The 25,777-nt window shown below is 36.8% G+C and overlaps 1 protein-coding gene across 1 annotated transcript in view; it reads right to left on the bottom strand.

Annotated features, from left to right (window-relative positions):
- Nucleotides 1-1,702: 1,702 nt before the first annotated feature.
- The window catches only part of LOC110037380 (nuclear pore complex protein NUP214), a 45,429-nt gene continuing 21,354 nt past the window's right edge, over nucleotides 1,703-25,777 (bottom strand). Inside the window, exons 8-18 of the mRNA XM_020742014.1 lie at nucleotides 19,095-19,257; nucleotides 18,787-18,956; nucleotides 18,035-18,630; nucleotides 16,125-16,277; nucleotides 15,962-16,019; nucleotides 8,906-9,039; nucleotides 8,703-8,824; nucleotides 6,892-7,237; nucleotides 6,164-6,470; nucleotides 4,046-5,815; nucleotides 1,703-2,209 (exon numbers count right to left, since the gene is read on the bottom strand). Coding sequence (XP_020597673.1) covers nucleotides 2,109-2,209; nucleotides 4,046-5,815; nucleotides 6,164-6,470; nucleotides 6,892-7,237; nucleotides 8,703-8,824; nucleotides 8,906-9,039; nucleotides 15,962-16,019; nucleotides 16,125-16,277; nucleotides 18,035-18,630; nucleotides 18,787-18,956; nucleotides 19,095-19,257 — 3,920 coding nt within the window. The 3' untranslated portion in view covers nucleotides 1,703-2,108. The remainder of the gene's footprint in view (nucleotides 2,210-4,045; nucleotides 5,816-6,163; nucleotides 6,471-6,891; nucleotides 7,238-8,702; nucleotides 8,825-8,905; nucleotides 9,040-15,961; nucleotides 16,020-16,124; nucleotides 16,278-18,034; nucleotides 18,631-18,786; nucleotides 18,957-19,094; nucleotides 19,258-25,777) is intronic.

The following is a 25,777-nucleotide window of genomic DNA, read 5'->3' on the forward strand; positions in this document are numbered from 1 at the left end:
AAACGAGCAGAGCTTGAGCGAGCTCAGGCTTGGCTCGTGTTCGACTTGTTCGAAATAGCTCGTGTCGAAATCGGCTCAGGAGCAGTGTGTTCATGTTCTGCTTGATTTAAATATTTATGTTCATGTTCGGCTCGTGTTCGACTCGAAATTTGCTCGGAAAAATTAAATTGAAAAAAATAAATGTAAAGTGTGGGATTCGAACATTGACCAAATACATACAAAAGAAGGCATAAATCACATTGCCACAAGAAACGTTATGATTTAAACTTATATATGAATATATATAATATATGGTTATATAAATAATATATGTAATATATTATTATGTTAATAATTATTTAAAACGAGCGTAACACGAGCTAACAAAGAGTTGTTCGTTTTCGGCTCGTTTACTTAACGAATGAGCCGAACACGAGCTATTTAACGAGCCGAATATGAGCTGTTCGCGAACAACGAGCTTTTTTTGACAGCCCTACTTTTAATCATGTAATTAGCACGATTTTCCAAAAAAATAATACCCACAAATTATTTCTATCTGCAGCGGGGAGGCGGTAAATGATTTTTTTAAACTCGAATTATGAACGAGTCAAACACGAACAGTTCTTTATTCGCTCGTGTTCAGCTCATTTTAACTTGAAATAATAAAATCATATAATATTTATATTATAATATATTATATATAATTCTATGTAAATTTAAATCATATCAACTCATGTGTTAATGCGATTATGTATCTTTTTTTGTATAGATTTAATTCTACTTCGAATCATACACTTTGTATCTAATTTTTCTAATTAATTTTAACGAGTCATTTTCGAGCCGAACACGAACAAAAATATTTAAACCAAACAGAACACAAACACACTGTTCACGAGCCAATTTCAAACACGGGCCAATTTTAAACTCAAACAATTTCGAACGATTGCACCTTCACAGTCCTATTTATGGGCGAGTCACGTGCGTTGTTTATCTGAGATGGGGACCACATGCAAGGAAAAAAAATGGGGGCAAGTACATACCATCCCCACGAAACATTGAAGCATAAATCAAGCATCCTTTTACATCTATTTTTCAAATTCTCATTCAAATACCAAAATTTATTATAAAAGATAATTTTTATTATCATCAAATTCTCAAAAGTTGGATCACGACACACATAAATTTAACAATTTGGTAGATTAAGAAATTACATGCGGTTTAATTTATAAATAGCAATATTTCAGGTGCTCTTTATGTGCTAATCAAGAAAGAAGTAAAAGAAATGAATTCATTCATAATACATAAGAATTGAGGGGTAAGTATGTAAATCCTCTTTAAATAAATCTAATATTTATATTATACAAAAAAAAATGACATTTGAATCATTTTTCTAAAAATAAATGCCTCTTTATCACTCTCACACAATTCCTTGATTCAATCACACTTTTATTGAATGAATGCGCATATTTAAATAGGGGCATTTACATACAAACCACCCAATTCCTATGTATTTACATATCTAACCCCAAAACTTCTCCTTTTTACATTCATACCACCCAAATATTTCACATCACATCAAATGAACTTCTTAACTAAATAAAGACAGAGCTATTCGAAAACAATGACCAGCCTCATTTCATTAAAAATAGGGGCATTTACATGCATACCACCCAATTCTTATGTATTTTCATATCAAACTCAAAAACTTCTCTTTTTTACATTCATACCAACCAAATATTTCACATCACATCAAATGACTTCTTAACCAACCAAAGATCTTCTTTGACAAACACAGACCAGACAAACCAGCCTCATTTACATGCATACCACCCAATTCCTATGTATTTGCATAAATAGCCTCCCAAAACTTCTCTTTTTACATTCATATCACCCAAATCTTTCATATCACATCAAAAATCCCACCACCATACATCTTATCAAGCATAGATAAAGTGCTATATATATATATATATAAATTGAACTTTAGGTAACATAGAAATGAATTGCTATGCATAATGTACATATAAATCTTCCTAGAAAACATACTACACAATCATTAGACGCACGATGAAAAGAAAAAGCAGAGAAGACCAATTTAGAAAAGCAGAACCTTTTGGAGCTGATTTTCACTACTTTCTCATCTGTGTCAATAACTCAGCCGGTGGAGGCCTTCCAGCACTGGAATTGCCGGAACCAAACGCAGAGAAGCCGCTAAAGCCTCCAAAGCCACCTGGAGACACAAATTGTTGGGTAGAGATGTGATGGATTGGTTGAAAATTTTTACATAAATACCACTCAGTTTATATGTATTTACATATCTGACGCCGTGATGTAAAAGATTTGGGGGGTATTGACGTAAAAAGTAGAGTTTAGGTGTTAGATATGTAAATACGTAAAAGTTGGATGGTATGAATGCAGAGAAGATATGGTTAGAGCTGCGATGAAATGGTTGGAGAAGAGGGGAAAAAAAGTACTAATATTTGCATGTATGTGCTCATTCCAATGATGCATTTAAAAGAAGGGGGAATTCAGATTCATACCCCCTAAATCAGATGTATTTATAAAACACACCTAAACTTTATTTTTTACATTTAAACCACTGAAATCTTTCAAATCATATAAAAAATGTCACATTTTTTACTTTTAAAAGTGAAATATAGCTTTTCATTAATAGGTAAGGTGGCCCGTATGTACAAACTGAAGTTGGGTGTTAGCTATGTAAATACATAGAAATTAAGTGGTGTGTATGTAAATCTTCCTGTGAAAATAGAAGAAGTTATTTAAAATTGGTTGGGAAATGAGTTGGACAGGATATAATGACAAGATTTTTTTAGGGGGCATTCACATACATGCCACCCAATTCCTATTCATTTACATATAAACACCTAAACTTTACTTTTTACATTTATACCATCAAAATCTTTCATATCACATAAAAAATGCCACTATTTTAACTTTTAAAAAGTGAAATATACCTTTTCATGCATAGATAAAGTGGAATGAATGTAAAAATTGAAGATTTGTGTTAGATATGTAAATACATAGGAATTGAGTGGTATGCATGTAAATATTTTTTTTTGGAACGAGAATCATATAAAAATAGGAGGTTTTAAATAAATACCACGTAATTCCTATGTATTTACATATCTAACACTAAAACTTTCAATTTTTACATACATGCCAACTTACCTATGCATGAAAAGGTGTATTTCACTTTTTGGAAGTAGAGTGGAGGTATTTTTCATGTGATATGAAAGATTTGGGTGGCAACAATATAAAATGTAAAGTTTAGATTTTAGATATGTAAATACATAAAAATTAGGTGGTATGTATGTCAATGCCCTTATTAAATAATAGAAAAATTAGGTAAAGATATCTCTTCCGTTGGCACCCAGGCTAAGGGCAAATTTGTCTTTTTTATGTCTAAGGGAGAGATTTCCTACCTCTCGAATTATAGGAATTGAGAGAGATCACCTAACTCTCGAATTTTGGGTGTTTAACATTATATTTTTGTTGAGTTGTTTAATTTATTGAAGGAATATTATATTTGCAATAACTTGTGTGGAAAAATGTACCAATTTTGAGGTCGGATCATATCAATATCCCAGCCAAAATTTTGACTAGGATGAGTTTTAAAGCTATCAAATTTGCTTTGAGATGAGCACAATACAGATTTTGATTAGTTGCTGCAGTCTTCACAAAGCTAACTTGATGAATTTGAGCTTCATCCTGAGCAACCTTATGGTCAGGGAAACCAATCCAAAGATTTCTTGGAAGATTTACATAAAAAACCACTCAATTCCTATGTATTTACATATCTAACAACTAAACTTAAATTTTTAAATACATATTTATGCATGAAAAGGTGCATTTCATTTTTTAAAAGTTAAAAAGGTGGTATTCATTTATGTGAAATCAAAGATTTGGCTGGTATAAATATAAAAAAGTAAAGTTTAAAAGTTGAATATGCAAATACATAGGAATTGGGTGTTATGTATGTAAATGCCCCTAAATTTCTTTATTAAAGGGAAATGTCAACGGAGGATGGAAGAAAAAAAAATGTTACCTGTTGCAAAAGCGCCACTGGAGCTAGCACCTCCAAAACCACTTCCAGTACCAGCAGCAGCAAATCCTCCACTAAAAGGACCAGCACCGGCAAATCCTCCACCAGCACCAGCGCCAGCAAATCCACCAATATTGGAGGCCACACCAGCAAAGCCACCGCCGGCAAAACCACCGCCAGTCGCAGCACCAGCAAAGCCACCACCGGCAAAACCACCGTTGCCAGTGGCAGCACCGGCAAAACCACCACCAGCAAAGCCACCTCCAGTGGCAGCACCAGCAAAGCCACCAGCATTAGAGATGCCTACACCACTTCCAGCAGCTGAAGCAAAGCCAAACCCTGGCAAACCAGTACCAAGCTGTCGTGACTGCCCGAATGAACCAAGAACCGAACCAAGTGCCTGTTGCCCGGCTCCAAGCTGCGCTGGCTGTCCAAAGCCACTAAATCCACTGGAAAGACCTCCAATTAACGAACTCGAACCGGTAGACTGAGGCAACTGTTGAGATTGAGATTCTGGGAGATTGAAAGAAGGAGGGCGAAAGAGCTGCCCCGGAGATGAACTCCATGAAAGCTGAGGAGTAGCACTGCCTGCGCTAGCCGGCAAAAATGAACTGCCAAAAGGATTTGGTTTTTGGGCATTGGAGGTAGGGGCAGATTGCAGAGAAAAACCACCAAGTGATTGCAAGTTCGGCATGGTATTGGTCTCTAGAGCTTCCTCTTCCATCTCATCCTCTTGGGAAAGGTTAGCATCCAAGGATTCATCTTTCTCTGAGGTCACTGCCATGGCAGACTCAACCACTGATATAAAACCAGATGCAGCAGGTGATGTACTTACATTGGTTACCGAAGGCAGACTAAACTCCTTTATCAGAGGCGGAATCTGTGATGTAATATGTTGCAACTTAGAATTATTAGTATTTCCCATCCCCAAATTGTTGTCGATGGATGAATGTAAACCAACTTCCTTTTCAAGAGGAAAAAAACCACCAACAGAAGCCTGTGATGTCTCTTTTGTTGCTACTGAACTAATTTTACTGGTAAGAGAACTAAGCTCCTTTGGTGGATCATCCCCAGCTGCCTTATTAGTTGATTTTGTCGTCGCTTGTTCAAATTCAGAACCAATTTTAGAATCCTCAGATGGATTTAGCCTTGCCAGAGATGGCATGGACTTGAAGCTGAGTTCATTAGATTTGATCGGTGACGAGAAAATATTTGACGGTGAAGAGTTTACAAACTGGAAGGATGGAAGACCAGAGGAGGTTGCTGAAGCAGTAAACTGTGTTATGGATGCTGTTGAAGTACTTGGCCTAACTGTTGAGTTTTTGGTGCTTGTTTGTGCTGAACTTGCTCGAATATCCGCTTTATTTTTTGGGCTGGTTTCCTGATTTAATTGACCTCCAGTCTCAGCTGCAGAAGCAAGCTTCAAAGGTGAAGAAGTGCCAGAGAATTTCAAGTGGGAAGAAACAGATGTTGGTTTGGACACTGAACCCGTTTTCACTGCAACGTTACTTGAATTGTTCGATGTGGATGATGCACTTATGTTCAACATAAATGGCGAACCAAATTTCTCGTCTTGGTTGCTACTAGACTTGCTAAATATTGATGATGCTGCCAAGGAGAATGGCTGAGTTCCGGCACTTTGAGAGACCAGTGAAGAAGTTGAACTCAAACTTGTATTGGGTTTGGAAGGTAGATCTGAAGGATCTTTCGCCCATTTAAATATGAGTTTGGACTGGGAATCAGTTGCTTTGTTGGAAGATTTCTCTTGAACACCTAAATACGGCGGTGAGTGGTAGAAATGAGAATGAAACTGTAAGCCTAAATTTTGTGCAGCATATGCTAAGCTCCTAGGTACCGGTTACAGAGTGCAAAAAGGACCGACAAAGTGTCAAAATGATCCCTTGACTTTTTGTAGTTTTAGACATTCTAGTTCTAGAGTTTATAAAAGTGTCAATTTAGTCCTTGGATTCTTTTATTATGGACTGAAATAGTCTCTAATGAGGATTATTTTAGCCCCCAATAAAATAGTCTGAAAATTAATATAACACTTTTATAAACTCTGAAACTAAAATAAACTCATGTAAATATTTAGAGTAAATTGAAGAATCTTAAAGTTTTTACCTTTAATTGGAGACTCTTCAATGGATTGAGAGTTAGAATTGCTAAATTTTGTGTTTGATAGAAATGGCGCAGTTCCATTACTTGATCGTTTGGTGACGCCAATGACTTGTTTCTGAGAATCAGAGGCTGCAGAAGAGGCTCTCAAAACATTGTTCATGCCAGACTTCTGGGCGACGTCGAAGGCCTTCACTTGAGAGTCAAAGACCCCTTTAGCTTGTCTGAATGCTATATCTAAGTTTGATCTAACCTGTTCCTTATTTGAAGTCCTTTTAACTGTGGTTCTTGAAGGTTCAAATTGTGACCAACTCTGATGAAAAAAATCACATATTTTTTGTAATTTTACATGGGAATGTCATTTCATGCCAAAATTTTAATTTTCCCCTACTCTTTCCACCTTCATGCCCCACCATTGCTCACATCAAAGAGAGGAATAATATGAGTTCAAGAAGCCAATTGGCCCAACTATATACATGCCGCCCAATTCTTATGTACTTACATTTAGCACCTAAACTTTACTTTTTACATTTATACCGTCCAAATCTCTCATATCACATCAAAAGTACCACAATTTTAACTTTTAAAAAGTGATATATATCTTTTCATGCATAGGTATGGTGGCATGCATATGTAAAAATAGAAGTTTAGGTGTTACATATGTAAATACATAGGAATTGTTTAATGTATGAAATTATTATAAATTTAAAATAGATAATGCTGAGAAAAATTACCTTGTCAAGTAAGTCTCTTTTCCTTCTCGTAGACTCGAATTCATTAGCTTTCATAGGAGCATGATTCAAGGACAGTTCCTTCACGGTAGTTGCTGATGAGGGCAAAGTTCGCTTGGAAGAATATGGCGAATGCTTGTAACTTTTAAGATCTGGAGACACAAAAGCATCAGTTTTGGGATCAAGGCCAATTGATTCAAATAACTCTTTAGTGATATTTCGCTTTTCAGGAGTAGATGAGCTTATATTTAGCACAGCCATCTGCTTTGAAAGGAGTTTAGAGAGCTTCTCAGCTGCCAAAAGTTGGGAGTCTGCGGTACTGTATAAACTATGCAATGAGTCAGCTCGTCTGCAAAAATAAAACTCACTAATGTCAAGCAATATCCCACAGTTTTAACATTTCCATGAATACAGATCTAAAACAAAGAACCAACCCACAGACTAGCAAGTGTGATTACAATTTTATTCATATAAACTTTGAAAAATTATCTTTATTAAAATATTAATTGTTTTTCTATTTAACCATAATAAATAGCTAATTTCTTATTGAGAAGCATCCTGAGTTCAATTCACATAATCCCATAAAGTAAAAGTTAATAAAATTCATGAAAATCCTAATCAATTAAGCTTAGTAAATAGGAACTCATTAATTTTGCTGGCCAGTTATGATTAGATTTATTATTCAGTCTCAATTATCATAATTAATACTAACAAAATACTAATGAATTATAACTAACTGTATTTAAACTAACCAATATTTTATTATTCTGAGCAATCTAAACAATTTAAAACAGTTAGGCAAGTTACGAAAAGTAGGGAAAACAACTTTAAGTTGTTTCACAATTTCCCCCAAAAAACAAACTTAATTTCAAAAAACAGAAATTAATATTGCCAAACATTCGTTCTCTACTAAACTATTTTTTTGCATGAAAAAGCTGTGCATAATCTTCTCATTGCAGCAAAAGTAAAGCTTAAAATTACACAAGCAAAGAAGATAATTAGAGTGAAGTGTTATTCTTTTTCGACAGTTACATTCCTATGTTCCAAAAATCTCCCCTACATAGAAATTTGTGCACCCATCTGTAACTGGGAAGTGTGCTTTCTGCCTTTCTATGGAAGAATTTTTGTTATTGCAATTGATGAAGAATGAATTGAAATCTATTGTAATTGAATAAATTTTGAAAGAAAGGAGTTTCTTGTTTTGGGTCGTCTGTGGCCTATAAATAGGACTCTTAAGGCATGTAAAATAAAAATGAACATTCAATAGTGAAATAAATTTCCCTTTCCTCTAGTATTATATGCATTCCTCCAATGCTTCACAGGTGCGGACAACTATTTCCAAAGAAGAGTCGTTATACTGGTGTGAGTTTCGATTCTTCCTTCAATTAATTACTCAGTTTTCTCATTTTAATGTATTTAGTTCGTGATTTTGCATATAAAATTGATTTTTGTCAGGTGAAATATGAAATAAATTTCTTTCAAAGTGTGAAGTTGACCTTTGCTGTTATTTTATTTTCATTTCTTAGTGAAATTTTGATTTTAAAGACTATTAACTCACCTTTTGAATTAAAAAGTGTATCCAATATTTTCAGAATAAAAGCAAAATATTTTAAATAAATTTTAGAGTTGTTGATCTTTTTGTATTTAATTATGCATCTCATCAAAGATTTGCATTTAAAAACACTAGACCCATAACCACCCTACGTCACTCATATGACATTATAATTTTACTTCATAAGAGGAGAAACTATAAAAAATAGATCAATAGTTTTCAGTACGACGTACTGATGAAAAATAGCTTTGAGGTAGCATACCTTGAGGGTGTGGAGATACACGGAGCTCTCCAACCAGTAGTAGTCGTGTTATATTCACCAAATCTATTAATCTCCAGATTATTGAAATGTCTTTCTAGATCAATAAGTTGATGTGCCAAGTTCTGGATTCAAAAAAGGGTACAAGTAAGTTCAAGTATTTCTAAATTAGAAATAATTAAGTTTAAGAAATACAGTATCAAGACCTGCTTCAAATTTGAAATATGCGACCGTTTTGCTTCAAATGCGGGACTCAATTTTTGGCTATTCCAAAAGGCCCAGTATCTATGATCAGAAGCTTGTTGAACTATACCCTCCATATAAACTTGTCTAGCAGACACTACAAGGAAAAGAAAAATAAGCTTGCAAATAGAGAAAAGAAAAATTATGGGGTAGTTATATTATAGTGATACCGGAACTAGTACGAAATTCGACCGAAAATGCAAAGCAAACTTTTATTGATGTAGAGAAAGGGCAACACAATACATCATAATATAACAACACAAAACATAAACGACATAAGCAAACACCTCTAAATTGTATTCCATGGGCGGTGGAGGTCGACTAGGCGGGTCTGGATGGTTGGCGAGAGTGGAGGCAACAAAGGGATGCCGGTGAGGCAACAAAGGAATGCCGGTAGCAGCAAGGGGAAGGTGCAGAACTGCAGGGATGACAATGATGGAGAGTTGCACAGCAGGCTTTGTTGCAGGACAGTAGTGGTCGGGGTTGGGATGAAGGCTGCTGGAGCTAGACAGCAGGTTGTGCCGCAGGGAAGGTCGGCTAGGTGCTGGCAGGAAGTCTGGGAAGCTGGACAGCAAGGTTATGATGTTGGGGGAGGCCAGCTGGGTGCTGGGAAGAAGTCTGGGAAGCTGGACAACAGGATTATGCTACTGGGGAAGGGCGGTTGGGTGGGGTCATGAAGTAATGGGAGGCCGGAGGCTAAGGTGAGTGGAGGAGAAGGATTAAAAAAGATACATCACCACCTTGGAGTAGAATATAGCGGAACACCACCACCTCCTTCGGATACAACCTTACAAAAGGGAAAAGAACTCCACGCTGGAAATCTGAAAGCAAACACTACAAAAACCAAAGAAAACTCTAAGCATATCACCTCCTATTTAAAGTGAGGATAAGGACTTCTTTAGATAATGTTTAAAATAAGAAGGAAGAATAAAGATAATCAAAATTTCATATTAGGCAGAGTAAGTGAGGGGAATTCATATTTGGAAAGGAAAAATTTCAGATTTCAAATTTCAATAAAAATAATCAGATTTCATATTTGGAAGAGACTTATAATAGGAAGGTGCTAGGAAGGAGAAAAAGAAAAGAAAAGGAAAGGAAATGAAATGGAGAGAAAGGGGAGGAAGAAAACGAAAGGAAGGAGCGGCAGCCCCCCACCCTTTAAGGACCGGTTGGTCCTCCATAGCCCTGGGTCATATAGTATGTGTAATAAAAGCTTTCTGCTATGACACAAAGTATCACCGATACTTCAATAAAATTGTTAGATATCTAATGTAATATTGCTTAACAAGAAATTAGGCTAAACATGTGGTAAAAAATACTTGGGGAAGTGGGATTAGGCTTTTGCCTCTCTTTTTTTTCAAATAATGTCATTGAAGTCATTCATCTATCAAGATGAATATTCTCCTTTCTTAATCAACGAGAAGCATATAGTGGACAAATAAGTGAACAAATGTAACGTAAAATGCATCAAAGAAGATGGTGTATTTTAAGTAATAAACTGCTGCATAAGATAAAATGACACAATCATTTAGGCTCGACTCTTATTAAAAAAAATTAAAATTTTTTTTTCTATGACTAAAAAGAGTAAAACAAGATTCTGATTTCAAGGAGATAACTATAAATAAAGATTATGTGGATCTTGTTCTTTGGCTAATTTTCATCTCGAATGCTCCTGCTGAGAAAACAAATGATTAAATTGACTAGTTCTATTGTGATAAGTTCTAACAAAAATGTCAAAAGGCTCACGGCCCCCGATTTGGCTTAACATACACAAGGAATCTTATTCCTGTGATTCTCACTTTCAACTCATCAAAGAAAGCAGCCTCACCTTCAATGAGACACACGAAGGCTTCGACAAAATAGGACACTCAATTTTAATGTTTGTGTCCCTCGTGCCTCACACAAAGATTTCAACCTCATCGTCGCTCTTCCCTCACAAGAAGCTTAAAACATTGTAGTTTCTGTGCCTACAACACACCAAACTTTCAAGGTTTTGAACAAAGAGGACACCAGGTTTCAATGTTCTTGCCGCTCTAGCGTATAACTAAGGCTTCGACCTTCTTGCCTATCTCACCCCTCACGAAGGTTACAGTATTCTCGCCACCCTACCTTTCCTGCACAAGACTTCCATCGCCTTAAATTTCAAATAGCAAGATCTCGGTGAGGTTTGTGCATGGTTAGATCCACTTTTGATGGGTTCGCTGCATCATTGGTTCTTTTCTCCACATATTTAGTGCATTTTAGATAATGACATGAACATACCTTGACGTTGGCCGCTCACCCTTAAATCCAACTAGATGAAGTGGAACGGCACAACAAAACAAAATGGCACAAGTCATTTATGTCATGCATGGGCAATGACACAAGATACATTGCACTTATAGCATGTGGTAAATTGATTTTTATAGTGTTCACATGGTACCTAGAGAACAAATGCACGAAACTCTCCATCCCAATGCTCGCTCACACGATATCCTACGGCTCTCTCTCACACGACATCCTATGGCTCTCGCTCGCATTGCATCCAACAACTCCCACTTGTACGACATGTCAACAGCTCTCACGATGTGTCCCAAGGGCTTTCACTTAGACGAAGCGATACTGGCAAAGAAGTGTGATTGTAGAATTTCAACACAACTGCAATAAAGAATTTTTTTTTGTGAAGATTTCACAACCCAAGTCACATCCTCAAATGCAAACTAGCGAACCAATGCATGAAGCTCTCCATCCAAATGCTCTATTCGCTCTTTGCTCACATGGCATCCCATGGCTCTCGCAAACATGGCATCCCAACAACTCTCGCTTGTATGGAATCACGACGACTCTAACAAAGCGTCCCAAGGGTTTTCAATCACACGAAGTGGTGTCGACAAAGAGGTATGATTGTAGAATTTAACAATAATCAATAATTGCAGCAAAATTTCTGGAGACAAAGAACCGAAAAAAATGAATATTATTGATGTAAACGAAGCACAAGAATACACATGACAAGACACCACCTGGACCGCCAACTCCAAGATACAGTTGCAAGGAAGATGAACGGGGTAGCCCAACCTCCCAAATGAAAGAAATTCGCAATTCTAAAAAATATCCTCCTATTCATAAAACAATACTTATTTATAAGCACTAGGGCACCCCTTATTACAAGCTTGCCATCCAAATAAAAAAACACATAAAAACAAATAACTGAAACATAAAAATTGAACTTTAACATAATGTGGACATCAGTAGTTTTGATGCCCCCGCGTCACGAAGTCCCAACACTTCTATGAGAACTGCGCTATAGTGCCACTCACTCGTGTGGCATCCCAACAAGCTTCATTTGAGTGGTACCAATGTATGTCGCTCATGCATCATCGTGTTGCATCCTAGTGCTGCTCACTCGCACAACTTCCGAACAAGCTCCACAGGTAGTCGATTTGGTAGGCCTAGCAAGCTTAGGTTAACTTGGAGTTATATTATAAATTAATTTATATAGAATCATATTATAAAGGCATTTATAATTGCATAACTTGGAATAAAAAACAACAAGATTAGAGCACTCATCTCAGATCTTAGCCATCCTAATATTTATAAATATATTTTAATCATCAATTATTGTTCATCTATTACTATTTATATTTTAGTATTTATTCTAATCGAAGTACTTAGCAGACATAAAATAATTATTTTTATTTAGTCAAAATGGTTTCAAACATATTTTAACTTAGAATCTAAGGAATTAAAATAGCCCTTCAAAATTTGGCCCAGTACTTCCCCTTGAAATGCTAATTGTTTGGATTAATAATAAAATATATCTTTAAAATTCAAGGATTACAACAACATTTTCATAAGTCGGTAACTATATAAAGGTTCATTTATTCAAAACCCTGATTGATTGACTTAATAAGATGTACAAATCAAAGATCACTTGTCATGCCTACCAAGACTCGGTTCTCCACTACCTTTTTTACATTACATCATTTTCAATGAGAACAAATACATTTGTGGTAAAAATTACATGTGAGAAATTTATGTTGGGTCCTTATTCAAGGGAAGCTAAAGAAAAACAAGCACAACAAACTATTTAGAAACAATCTTTTTGAAAAATTAAGGTATATGAGCTCAAAATCAGTGGCTCTATATTGAGATATTAAATTGATTGATGAAGAAATAAGACCTCAGACGGGTTATATATATAAAGCTATGAATAGGAAAAAAGAAGCAATTGTTGCTAGTTTGAACAATAGTGATAAAGACGAGTGAATTTTTAAAATTTTGGATAAAAGATGGTAAGTGCAACTTCACCAACCTCTACATGCAGCAACACATTTTTTAAACTATGAAGATTTTTTTGACATTGCAAAAGAAAAATAAATAGTTGACGGATTATATGCATGCATTAGAATATTAGTTAGGATGTCGATGTAGAAGATAAACTTAGCAACGAGTTAAGTGTGTATATTAGAGAGAATGACTGTTTGGTATTCCTCCAACCGTAAGACAAAAGACCTTTAGAGCATCCAGTAATATGATTTCAGCAAAATTATAATTAGTATTGAATAATCTATTGATATTTAACAAATAAAGAAAGTGGCTAAAAACTTCCACCTGATGGTGGCTAGAATATGGCCAATAAGCTCCAAACTTACAATATCTCATTTTCTTGACCATAAATATCCCTAGAAACCTTCTCCTATTTATTACGCCAACCACCTCAATGTTTCCTCTTAGTTCTAAAATGAATAAAAAAGAATCAAAGTAGAGATAAGCATAAGAAGAAGGTAGGAATGATAACAAAGAGTGAGAAGCATCTTGAAGGAGTGATGCTCCCCCTAGAGAAGAGGACAAGTTACTTAGATGGAAGCATAAAAACCTTCAATCAAGAGAATTTTTACTAGAACTGGAAGCATGAAATATAAAACATGGCATGGGGATTTTATAGCCTTAAGGTGACAAATCCCTCCCCTTTCTATATTTATGTGGTTAGTGCTTAAACAAACTTATAGGAAGGTACAACCGGATAAATACAACGTTTCATGAAGAGGTGTGAATGAATGGATGCAACCTTTCATGAAGCAGACTTACATGAATATGTGTAAGTTATAATTTATACAAACCTTAATGAATCACCCTTACATGAGTTGTGAATGGATATATCTTCTCATAAATGGATGCTTTACAACTTTAACATGCTTACATCTAGGGGGCAGTATGGAAACCTTGGCATCCTTCGGACGCAAGAGTCATATGAGTGGCCTAAACCGTAAGATAGAATAGGTTAACAATAGAGGGGTTTTACATATTACATTTCCCAAGGCATACGCATAAACATGAAATAATAGAAAGTTTACAGGACAAACATGTCCACCTTCCTATAAATAACATTCATCTGAATGTTTAATCACCTTGTTAGCAAGTCAAGTGAAACAAATGTTTTCAAAACGATAAACACAATATGATGCATAATGGTTCCCTTTTGCTTTATTTCAATGCGATACTTTTAATAACTAAAACATTAATAACATATTATGTCTATACATATCATATGCATAGAATAGTCACTTAATCATTAAAATTTATGGTGCGGGATGATGTTGGAGACGAGGGAGCCAAAGCGAAATCACTGGCGCGAAGTGAAAGCGTGATCTAAATCCCGCAACTGTGGAATTTCATGATTGTCGGGATTCCATGTTTGTAGGAATTGACCCGTGTAGCCTTTCAATCCGGGAGTAATTTCATGGGAACGGGTTCGCCGACTTTCAACTATTCACATTTTTTTCCTTTTGACTTTTTTCAAATTTTCCTATTTCTAATTAGGTTATTTTCTATGGCGGAATTATTTATTTCTTGTTAATTTCCATTTTTTCACACTTTTACTCTGATTTGAGTATTTGAAAATTGAAATCTCTATTTCTACCTTAAATAGTGTTGTATCATCTTCCTTTTGCAAATGATGTGTCTTTTTGCAAATGATGTGTCTGTAGCTTGTGCATGAACAGAAGTGAACCTCTTCGACCTCCGTGTCGTGCCAATTCATCATCCATCTCACTTTTTTCGGCTGAGACAACTGCCTATCAACGGCGAATCTGTTGTCCAATAACAGTTTTCGCCAACTAATCCTTCCAAACACAATCAACCTCCGATATTCTCCTTCTTGAACCATTCCACAACTATCTCCCCATAAGACACATATTCTAGGAACCACATAATGGTGTTAATTTAAATTGCATCCAGTCATTTTCAACATATACAAAGATAGGTTCAATAATAACAATTTTCAACCATCTAAAAGCCCAAAAAAAAAAAAATTTTAGAAAATATATTAATGCATAGAATAGACATTTAATCATCTATGTATTTGGTTCGTTATTTATTTACTTTTATTTATTTAAAATTGGCTCATATTCAGTTCAAATTCAAATGAGTCGAACACAAACATATTATTCATGAATAATTTCAAACACAAACTGAATATGAACAAAAAAAAGTAAAATAGTCAAACACAAACACACAACAAAACTCATTCAAGCTCATCTCCTATGTGTGCAAATAGAGGAAAGGATCATATTACAAATAGGCGAGTGTTAACATAAGATAACAAGATGCATGTGACTAGAGGATGGATAATAATGAGTATATGTTACGGTCATTAAAAGCCAAAGTGTCAAACAAGATGTCATGAGTTGGGCCCTAAAAAAGATAATGTAGTCAACAAAGAAGAACTGATCATTGAACATGGAACGATGAGCTTAGATTGAAGAAGGTTGGAGCAAACATTGGAGGAGATCATTTAGTAGGTGGATCGAGAGTGATGACTTTAAAACCATAAAGAAATAAAAGAAAATTATAAAGGATACATCTTTATGGGATTGTCATCCTAGCACAAAACAAATGGGCACATATAAATAAAAGAGAACAAGCAATGGAAAATGTAATAAAGAAGAATATAGGCAATGTTGAAATATATTATAACAATAAATAATGCAGATCCTTCCTATAAAAAATTATCATGTGATACTTCTAGAGGAGACGAATACCTTTCAACATCTTATTACAGAGCTGTTGGATCTCCATACGTTGATATTCCATTTTGTCCTAAACGTGAAGAAAAATAAAGAGACCAATATCAGCAATAAAACAATAATGCAAACATATATAACAAGGTGCAGATATGCATCAAAGATGAACGATATGGAATACCCTATTAGCAAATAACCGCTCTAAGAGATCTTCAAGACCAGCTTCCAATTCTAAAAGTGATTTTTCCTGAAGGACGGTACAGAGATCCTTGAATCCACCTTCACATTCAATAGAAGATAGCAAGGCATCAAGTTCCTTGGCCATATCCTTCACCTGGAAAGACGATGAAAGAGAGAACTTAGAAGTAAAACCTGAACATAGCTGCCATTAATACTGGGAAAAGTATCCGCTGAACTGCATTTATTTGCAGGTAACAAAAAGTAGCCTTGTGCAATTTTGAACACTGCCAAAATTTATGGGAAGAAGACTTTTCTATATAATATCCAATATCCAAAATAAAAAAATATGGCAGGTTAAAATAATAGAGCATGCTAATAAAACGAAGCTAAAGAGGAACAAATTAGCTCATTAACGGAACAGGCAAAAATACTAGATGAATTCAAGAGCGTGAAAAGTAGATTGAAGCTAAGCTATTAAACATCGACGTTCCTTTTGGAGTAATGGTGGAATTCATCAAAACTCCATATTTAAGCGTGCTTGCATGGGAGCACTCCTAGGATGGGTGACCCCCGGGATGTTACACCAATGAAGCTAAATCGTAAGGCGATCAGGTCGGAGTGGACAATATCTGAATGGGTGTGAGTTCAAGCTAATACAAATGGTATCAAAGCATTGCACCAACCTGAAGATGCGAACTAAGTGTCATACAGAACAAAGTGTCGCGCCATGGAAGCCAATTCTTAAACCCAAGATGGGACAAAGTGTTACATGGTGAGAGCCACCTCTTGAATCTATAGGGTTCACCTTTAGAATCATATTTGCTTGGTGGATAATTATGGGTTTAGAGCACTCACAAAAATGTCAGTTACCAAAGTGGGGGAAATTGTGAAACTTCTTAAGTAGATTGAAGCTTACCTCTTAAACATTGAGGCATCTTGTGGTGTAATAGTAGAATTTCATCATAAACACCAAAGTTAAGTGTGCTTGTATGGGAGCACTCCTGGGATGGGTGACTACTTGGGAAGTTACACAAACGGGGCAAAACTGTGAGGCCATTAGGCCAAAGCGGACAATATACTTAGAGTATCAAAGCGTTACACCAGCCCGAAGATAGGAACTAAGTGGCATACATAACAAAGTTCTAGACCATCCAGACCACCTCTTGAACCCAAGATATGATAAAATGCTACATGGTGAGAGCAATCACTTGAATTTGTAGGGGTCACCTCTAAAATCCTTTCCGCCTGGTGGATGATTATGGGTTTAGAGCACTGATAAGGACATCAGTTGTTTAAGTGTGGGATTGTGAACCCATAAGCATATGAGGTGTCTAATGATGTATGGTGGAATTTTATCAGAATCTCCAAAAGTTAGGTGTGCTCACATGAGAGCACTATTTGGATGGGTGATCACCTAGGAAGTTACAACAAAGAGACAAAACTGTGAAGCCATCAAGCCAAAGTGGACAATATCTCGATGGGAGAGAGTTTGAGTTTTTACAAAGAGTTATACACCAAATGCAGTTTTCTTTATCTGAACAATAAATAATATTGAATAGGAGATATTTTAAGGTTTGCGAAAGTGAACTACACCCATGACCTTACAGCAGAACTTTCAATTATAAGCTATGAATTTGTAGAGCAAAAGTGGCAGTTAAAAACTTATCAAGAACCATTACATCACTTAAAAAACAAGCACTAAATGAATCGGTTGGATATTCCTTTGAAATAAAACCCAAGAAGGTTTTATGACCATAATGTATTGATCATTGCTATCAATTCAAGTGCAACTCAGTCAGCTTGACATCAAAGCATGTCGATAATGAATATAATAATGAAGGAAATATTCGTTGAAAAATACTGCAAAATAAATATAAAGCTAAAGCAAACAACATTACTGAGGTTTCTTACATTGTAAAACTGCTTAGAAATTTGTGGTTCAGATTCCAATCTCTGATAAGGCTTGAAAGATGTGGAATTAGCAAGGAGCTGTTGCGCAGAGCCAGGCAACTTTGCTGAAGCGGCTAGCGATGAGCTGTGGAGGATGGATGCTGACCCTGGGTATACTGACTTAGTTGATGGGTTTTGCATGCCACTCTGATTGACATTTTCTAATGATTTCGGCGTACCAAATGGCTTGCTAAAAGGAGGAAAATTGGCTGGAGAATTACTTGGAGGAGAAAATGGTACTTTATTGATCATTCCAGCCGAATTTGATTTACCAGGAGTTGATAATGAAGGCTTTGCAGCTGCTGCATCAACGGCAAAGGGCATTGGCATTACAATTTGTGACGAAAATGAAGTTCCATCCTTTATAGTTGAACCAAGACTTCTACTGGCCTCGGTTCCTTCTACAGCAGACGAGACACTTGAATTTGAGCCATCTAAAACAAAGTTCTTCTGAGCTGTTTTTGAACCAAAAGTAGATCCCGCAGTATTAGCAGAACCAAGAATTTTACCAGCCCCAGCCCCTTTAACCATCAATGAGTCACCCCCCATTTTGCCACCTGATGAAACATATTAACATTCTAAAGAAGAAATAATACAAATATTGAAAACTTCTAAATTTTGAGATAGTGAAAAGAACAACGGTGCCAAAGAAGAAATCATAATAAGTAGATCTAATCAGCTCCTACACCCACTTGCACCTATATCAGGCTTACCAGGGATAGGATGCATCTTATCTGTAATGGCAGCATCTTGGCCATCATTCAGCCTTGAGGTAGTCACGTCCAACTCACTTTCAGCTGAACTTACAGTGCAAAATCCCTTGTTCACAATATTGTCACCATGGTGGGAAACCGTCATTGGCAAATCAGAAGGTTCAGAAACCCTGCATTAGATGGTAGGTACCACAGTGACTTAAAGAGAATTGAGGCCAACAAAATTTCATTCATTTGAAAGCTAGTCCTTTACTAAAGCAATAATTATCTTGATAGTGAAATTACTACATATGAATTTATTAATTTACCAAGCAGCATGATTCAACGTAAGCTTTCCATCACAAGTAAGACACAAGAGAATACATCGTGGTGGAAGTTCTTTGAACTCCAAGTCTCTCTGTATCTTAATTTTCTCATACAATGAACTTTTATCAACAGCGAGACCTACTATTAAATTGTCATCTCCATCATCTGAAATTGAAGAAACAATTTAGCCATTATTCCAAAAGTGAAGCACCAAAAAGTATAAGGATATGATAAAATTTAAAAAGAATTAGAAAATAAATTGTGCAGTATGAACACAAATAATTTATGAATTTAAGGGAAGTGTAGATTGAGGTACCATTATTTTCTATATATTTAATAAACAACTTCAGCAAAATATAACCCTATGTTGGGTAATGTGGAGACCCGATCCACCAAATTTAATTAGCTTCTTAATTAAGTATCTCACCTACCGCTCACCTACCACACCCACATACCGCTCACCTAACATATCCCACCTACCGCTCACCTACCTCCCACCTACCACTCTCATGGTTTTTATAAATAATCTCTTTTGGTTTAAAGGAAATGCAAGTCAAGCAAGACCAAGCCAAGTCATCTTGAGAGCTAAGAGAAAGAGAGGAAGAGAGAGAGAGGAAGGGAGAGAAGAAAATAAAGATTTTCTTGTAAATGTCGAGGCACTCGACGGTGTAATTCATCAAAGAAATAAATCCTCTGCAGCTCCATGGACGTAGACAAATTTGTCGAACCACGTAAATCTGTTTCGCTCTGGTATTTTTTCTCTGTGTGCAATTTTACTGGTTCCATTTTTTTACTTTATTGTCGTCGTTTTTCACAACTGGTATCAGAGCTTTGGGTTCGAATCTAAGGAAGAACAATGGATGGAGACGAAATGATGACATCGGGGATCGAGAAGTTCAATGACACAGATTTTACTTACTAGATGATGCAAATAAAGGACTTCCTCTATGAAAAGAAACTCCCATCTTCCGTTATTGGAAAAGCGACCAGAAAAGAGGGACAAGACGGAATGGAATCTGTTGGATCGACAGTTTTTCGGGGTTATACGATTAACCCTGTCGAGATCGGTGCCCACAACGTCATCAAGGAGAGGACTATTGCAGATCTCATGATGGTTTTATCAGGTATGTATCAAAAGCTATCGACGAATAATAAGTTGCATTTGATGAAAAAGTTATTCAACTTGAAGATGGTAGAAGGTGTATCTGTTGCTCAATACCTAAATGATTTCAACACTATCACAAATCAATTATCGTCTGTTGAAATTGATTTTGATGATGAGATACGTGTCTGATATTGTTAACATCATTGTCAAATAGCTGGGAAGCCATGAGGATGACAATTAGCAGTTCTACAGCTAAATCTAAGCTGAAATATAATGATATTCGTGATTTGGTTTTGGCTGAGGATGTGCGCAAGAAGGATTCTGGCGAGGTCTCGTGTTCAAGTTCAACGCTGAATGTTGATTCCAGAGGGAGATCACATGACAGGAACTCAAAGAGAGGATGATCAAAATCAAAGTCTGGTCAGCAGGCAACCTGTTGGAATTGTGGCAAGGTTGACCACATCAAAAGAAACTGCAGGAATCTTAAAAAGAAGGAGAATGATGATGCTAATGTTGTAACTGAAGAAATTCATGATACATTATTGCTAGCAGTTCACAGTTCTATTGATGACTGGATATTGGATTCAGGGGCTTCCTTCTATACATCTTCCTGTCGGGAGTTAATGCGGAATTATATTGCAGGTAACTTTGGGAAGGTACATCTGGCTGATGGAAAAGCTCTGGACGTGGTGGGGATGGGAGACGTTGATATTGCAAAAGGTCAGGCACGTTTCTGAGTTGAAAAATCTCATCTCTGTTGGGCAGCTCAATGAGGGTGGTCATTCAGTGGTGTTCTCAGATAGCATCTGGAAGATTACCAAATGAGCATTAGTAATGACTTGGGGTAAGAAAACTGACACACTATATATGACTACAGGTTGACTCAGGCGTGGAAACATGAGTCAGGTGCATTATGGGGAAGCAAAAGAATGCTCATTTCCTGAAAAGTGGCAGAGCGCCAAAGGCAGGAAAACCAGACCTTGTACAGACAAATGGTAGAGAAACACAGAGTTACGAAGAAATCTTGCAAGATAAGAATTCGAGCAAGTGGGAGCTGACCACGAAGAAAGAGACGAAGAAAGAGACGGATTCTCTGTCAGGGAATCAGACTTGAAAGCTGACAGAACTTTCACTAAGGAAGAATGCATTGCACAGCAAATAGGTGTACCAAGTGAAGACTGTGTCTGGCGGCAGTAAGAGGTATAAAGCTGGACTTGTTGAAAAGGGTTTTCAACGGGGACAGGATATTGCTCATGCAGTGGGAGTTGTAAGCAGATACAAGAGTAACCTAGGAAAGAACTTGGTGATACGAGGCTACGTTGACGGTGATATGTCAATTGAGGGTGTTACTCGTGAGAAGTTGAAGTTGTGCTTAACTTCAGCTGGTCTTCTGGCATGAAGACAGGGGTTTTGAGTTGCAGAAGTGGAGGATATCATGTTTGAGGAAAAGGTCGATACAGCTAGTAAATGATGCAGCTAGTAGTTGATGCATCCAGTGTTCCAGTCTTCAAGTGGGAGAATTGTTGGGTAATGTGGACCCGGTCCACCAAATTTAATTAGTTTCTTAATTAAGTATCTCACCTACCGCTCATCTATTACACCCACATACATCCCACTTACCCTATCTCACCTACCCCTCACCTACCGCTCACATGGTTTCTATAAATAGTCTCTTTTGGTTTAAAAGAAATGCAAACCAAGCAAGACCAAACAAAATCATCTTGAGAGCTAAGATAGAGGAAGAGAGAGAGAAGGGAGAATAAAATAGAGATTTTCTTGTAAACGTCGAGACGCTCGATAGTGTAATTCCTCAAAGAAATAAATCTAAATAAATCTTCTGCAGCTGCAGCTCCGTGGATATAGACAAATTTGTCGAACCACGTAAATCCGTATGTCGCTCTGATATTTTTTCTCTGTGTGCAATTTTACTCGTTCCATTTTTTACTTTATTGTCGTTTTTCACAACACCATAGACATATGTGAAGGCTTTCATATGACTAACAAGAAAATTTTAACAAAATGAAGGAAAGATCTATCAGGAAATTCTAGAATCACGCAATGCGAAATTGTATCATGCCACTAAGCACATTATTTTTGAAGGATTTTCTAGGTCCAAATAAGTGTGTAGCTCATGACAGTTCTCTTAAAACATCCCCCCAGCTTTTTCTGTCAATTTTCTCTTGACAAAGCATACTTGAAAACGGAACATGCCAACAACTAAACACAGTTGAAATAGCTTCGATCAGGAATGGTTTATAGCTAATTATATTTTCAAAAAATACACAACAGAAACTGCAACAAAATGAAAAAAATAGATGGGGAAGTAAATGATACCGGATTTAACCCAAACTACAATAAGAAAAAGCAAATGTTACTTACTAAAAAGAAATAGATGGATACGACCAAACACACTGGGAAGGGAAATAATAACAAAACAGAGACAAAACTCACACTAGGGCTCGATCTAATGAAGGTGGCAGTCGGCTGGGTAGCTGAGACAGCAAATAAAGAGGCTAGAATTTCATTGGCAATGAAATGGAGGGCATAGAACAACAGTTGCAACCAAAGGGTGTTGTGAAAAAATACGGCAATAAAGTGAAAAATCGGATCGAGAAAAATGCTGAAAAGAAAAACATAGTAGAAACACATATTTACGTGGTTCGGAAAATTGTCTACGTCCATGGAGCTGCAGAGGATTTTATTACTCAAGGATTACACTCGACGAATACAAGAAAGAACAATCTCTCTCTCTCTCCTCTCTCTTCTCCTCTTTCATCCTCTCTACCCGAGAGCCACAATCAAGAAGAAACGTCGGAGGAAAACCAAATCCCGAGAGATATTACAAAGAGAGTCAACATGCCTATTTATTAATTTCATCATGTCATTAGGCCTATTAAAGAATAAATCAAATAATTAATGAAGTCTGTTAATTTTTTTTTCTCTTCTGCAGCAAATCATACAAAAAATTAAGAGCAATTAATTTCGAGTATCAAATATAATTTGCTACCAAACATGATAAAATGTTAATTTGAACAGTGGACCGGTTTCCATATTCATAACAAATCTCCCACTTGAAGACTGGTACAATGGTTGCATCATCCACTGGCTGCGTTGTCCTTTTCTTCAAACGTGATATCCTCTATCTCTACAACTCAAAACTTATTTTTTCATGCTAGAAGACCAACTGAAGCCGAACACAACATCAATTTCTCAAAAGTAACATCCTTAGTTGACATATCAGCGTTAACATAGTCTTGTACCTCCAAGCACTTTCCTGGGTTACTCCTACATTTGCATACAACTCTCACAGCATGGGCAATATCTTGTCTCTGCTTAAAATTCTTTTCAACAAGTATAGCATTGTATCTCTTACTGCCATCCGGCGCAGTCTACACCCGGTACACACACTTGTCATACAATCCTCTATATGCATCATTCACTAACTAAAATCAGTGTCATTAAACTTCTCGATCCCCGATATCATCACATCATCTCTGGCCATCGCTTTCCATCATATCTGAACATGACTTTTGATACCAGTTGTTGTGAAAAACGACGCAATAAAACAAAAAATTGGATCGAGAAAAACGCAAAACAGAAAACACAACGGAAACACATAGACTTACGTGATTCGACAAATTGTCTACGTCCCCAGAGCTGCAGAGGATTTTATTGCTCGAGGATTACACCCGTCGATCGTCTCGATGCTTACAAGAAAGATCAATCTCTCTCTCTCTCCTCTCTCCTCTCTCCTCTCTTCTCTCTCCTCTCCTTCTCTTTACCCGAGAGCCACAATCAAGAAGAAGAAATGTCGGAGAGAAACCAAATCCCGAGAGAGATTATAGGGGAGCTAACATGTCTATTTATTAATTTTATCATATCATTACATCCGTTAAGGAATTAATCAAATAATTAATGAAGCTCATTAATTATTTCATTTTCTTTTCTGCAGCAAATCATGGGAATTAAGAGCAATTAATTCAGCCATTAATTTTGAGTATCAAATCCAATTTGTTGTCAAACATGAGAATGTCAATTTAAACAGTGGGCCGATTTCCATATTCGCAACAAGGGGAAGACTAATACAGCAAGGGGCGGCGAAGAGGAAGGGTGGACTGTAGGACAACAAGAGGAGTGTTGTCCCAGAGTTGCGGCAACGAGGGGGTGGCTAGAATGAATGAAATAGGTGGCAGAGTGGCAGTAGGAAAAAGGCAGCAAGGTTGCTAGCCTGAGCGGCCACGGCAAGTACGGTGGGCTGGACAATGGTCGAAAAAAAAGAAGCAAGAGAGGAAATAGGGGCAGCGGCAAAGGGAGAGGGTTTTGAATGAAAGGAAAACGAAGAAATGGAGGGGAAGGCAATGGCAAAGGCTGGAAAAGTTGTGAAGGAATTGAGTAAGGATAAATACTCCCTCAGGTACGAGCTACAATCGGAGCCCCACTCAATCCCTTGGAAGGGCATCACCACCATGCATGAGTTACAGACAAAACACATTTTCGCCTTAGGATACAACCCTAGAAGAAGAAACTCTGGATGCCTGAGGCTATCCTGATAGAAAACACCAAAAAAATCGACTTTCAAACCCTAACACAACACATATATAGGAAAAGACAAAAAAATTAAAAAAAAATAGGAAAGAAAGCATAAAAAAAACAAAACTGTTTCTCCAGCCCGATTCACGCGACATTGAATCCCACGGTACAATAGCACCTACAGTACCACGAAAATTATGTGTGGGAAAGGGAAAGGTACTGCATCAATCTATCAGGATTGCGTTGAAGCTTCTATTTGCATGTTGAAAGTAGATGAGTTGTTGTAGTCTTCCAGGGTTGAGGGGTCTCCGACGGCTGTTTGAGAAGCACCTGAATCCCATTGGCAACTGCACTGTCTCACCCGAAGAGTTATTCTCATTTGCGAGCAAACATACATATCGATCCAACCACCTGGGATACCCTGTTGAGCTAAACAGTGAGTCTATGCCAAGTGTATTCTGTTGAATTCTCCAAAAGCAACCCAAGGTTGGTTCAACCTGATCTGAGGTGAGAACAATATGAATCTCATTAAATGGCGGTGGTCAGAGTGGTAAGATAACAAATAGGATGTACTGAGTCTCTCTCTATATTGGTTGTCCTATGTCAGCTATCGACTCTTCTCTCTCACAGTCATTTGTCATCACTAAGGTTGATCCTCCTAATGCTTTACTATTGGCAATAGCACATGTAATCTCTAACTCTACAGAAGGCAGAAGGACTATGTGTTTGTCATCTTTGGTGAATGATTAGTTGTTCTCATACCCATCATGTTGAGTCTTGCGATCATATTACCACAATCTCCCCAACAAATGATGACAGACATCCATGAACACCACATCGCACCAAACATGATTATACAACTAGCTCTAAATCGAAAACTTCACATGAAACGTCCTGTCCATGTTGATCTTGTTCTCCTTCTTCAACCATGTTAGATAATATGGCTAGAGATATCTCTAACTCGTGATGCTCCACTTGTTCACCGTTAATGTCGACGCCACATTCTTGTTGAAACCTCTATCGAAGATAATGCTGCATACATTTCCCTAC

This window comes from Phalaenopsis equestris, unplaced genomic scaffold, assembly GCF_001263595.1.
Source record: "Phalaenopsis equestris unplaced genomic scaffold, ASM126359v1 Scaffold219149, whole genome shotgun sequence".
Classification (NCBI taxonomy): domain Eukaryota; kingdom Viridiplantae; phylum Streptophyta; class Magnoliopsida; order Asparagales; family Orchidaceae; genus Phalaenopsis; species Phalaenopsis equestris.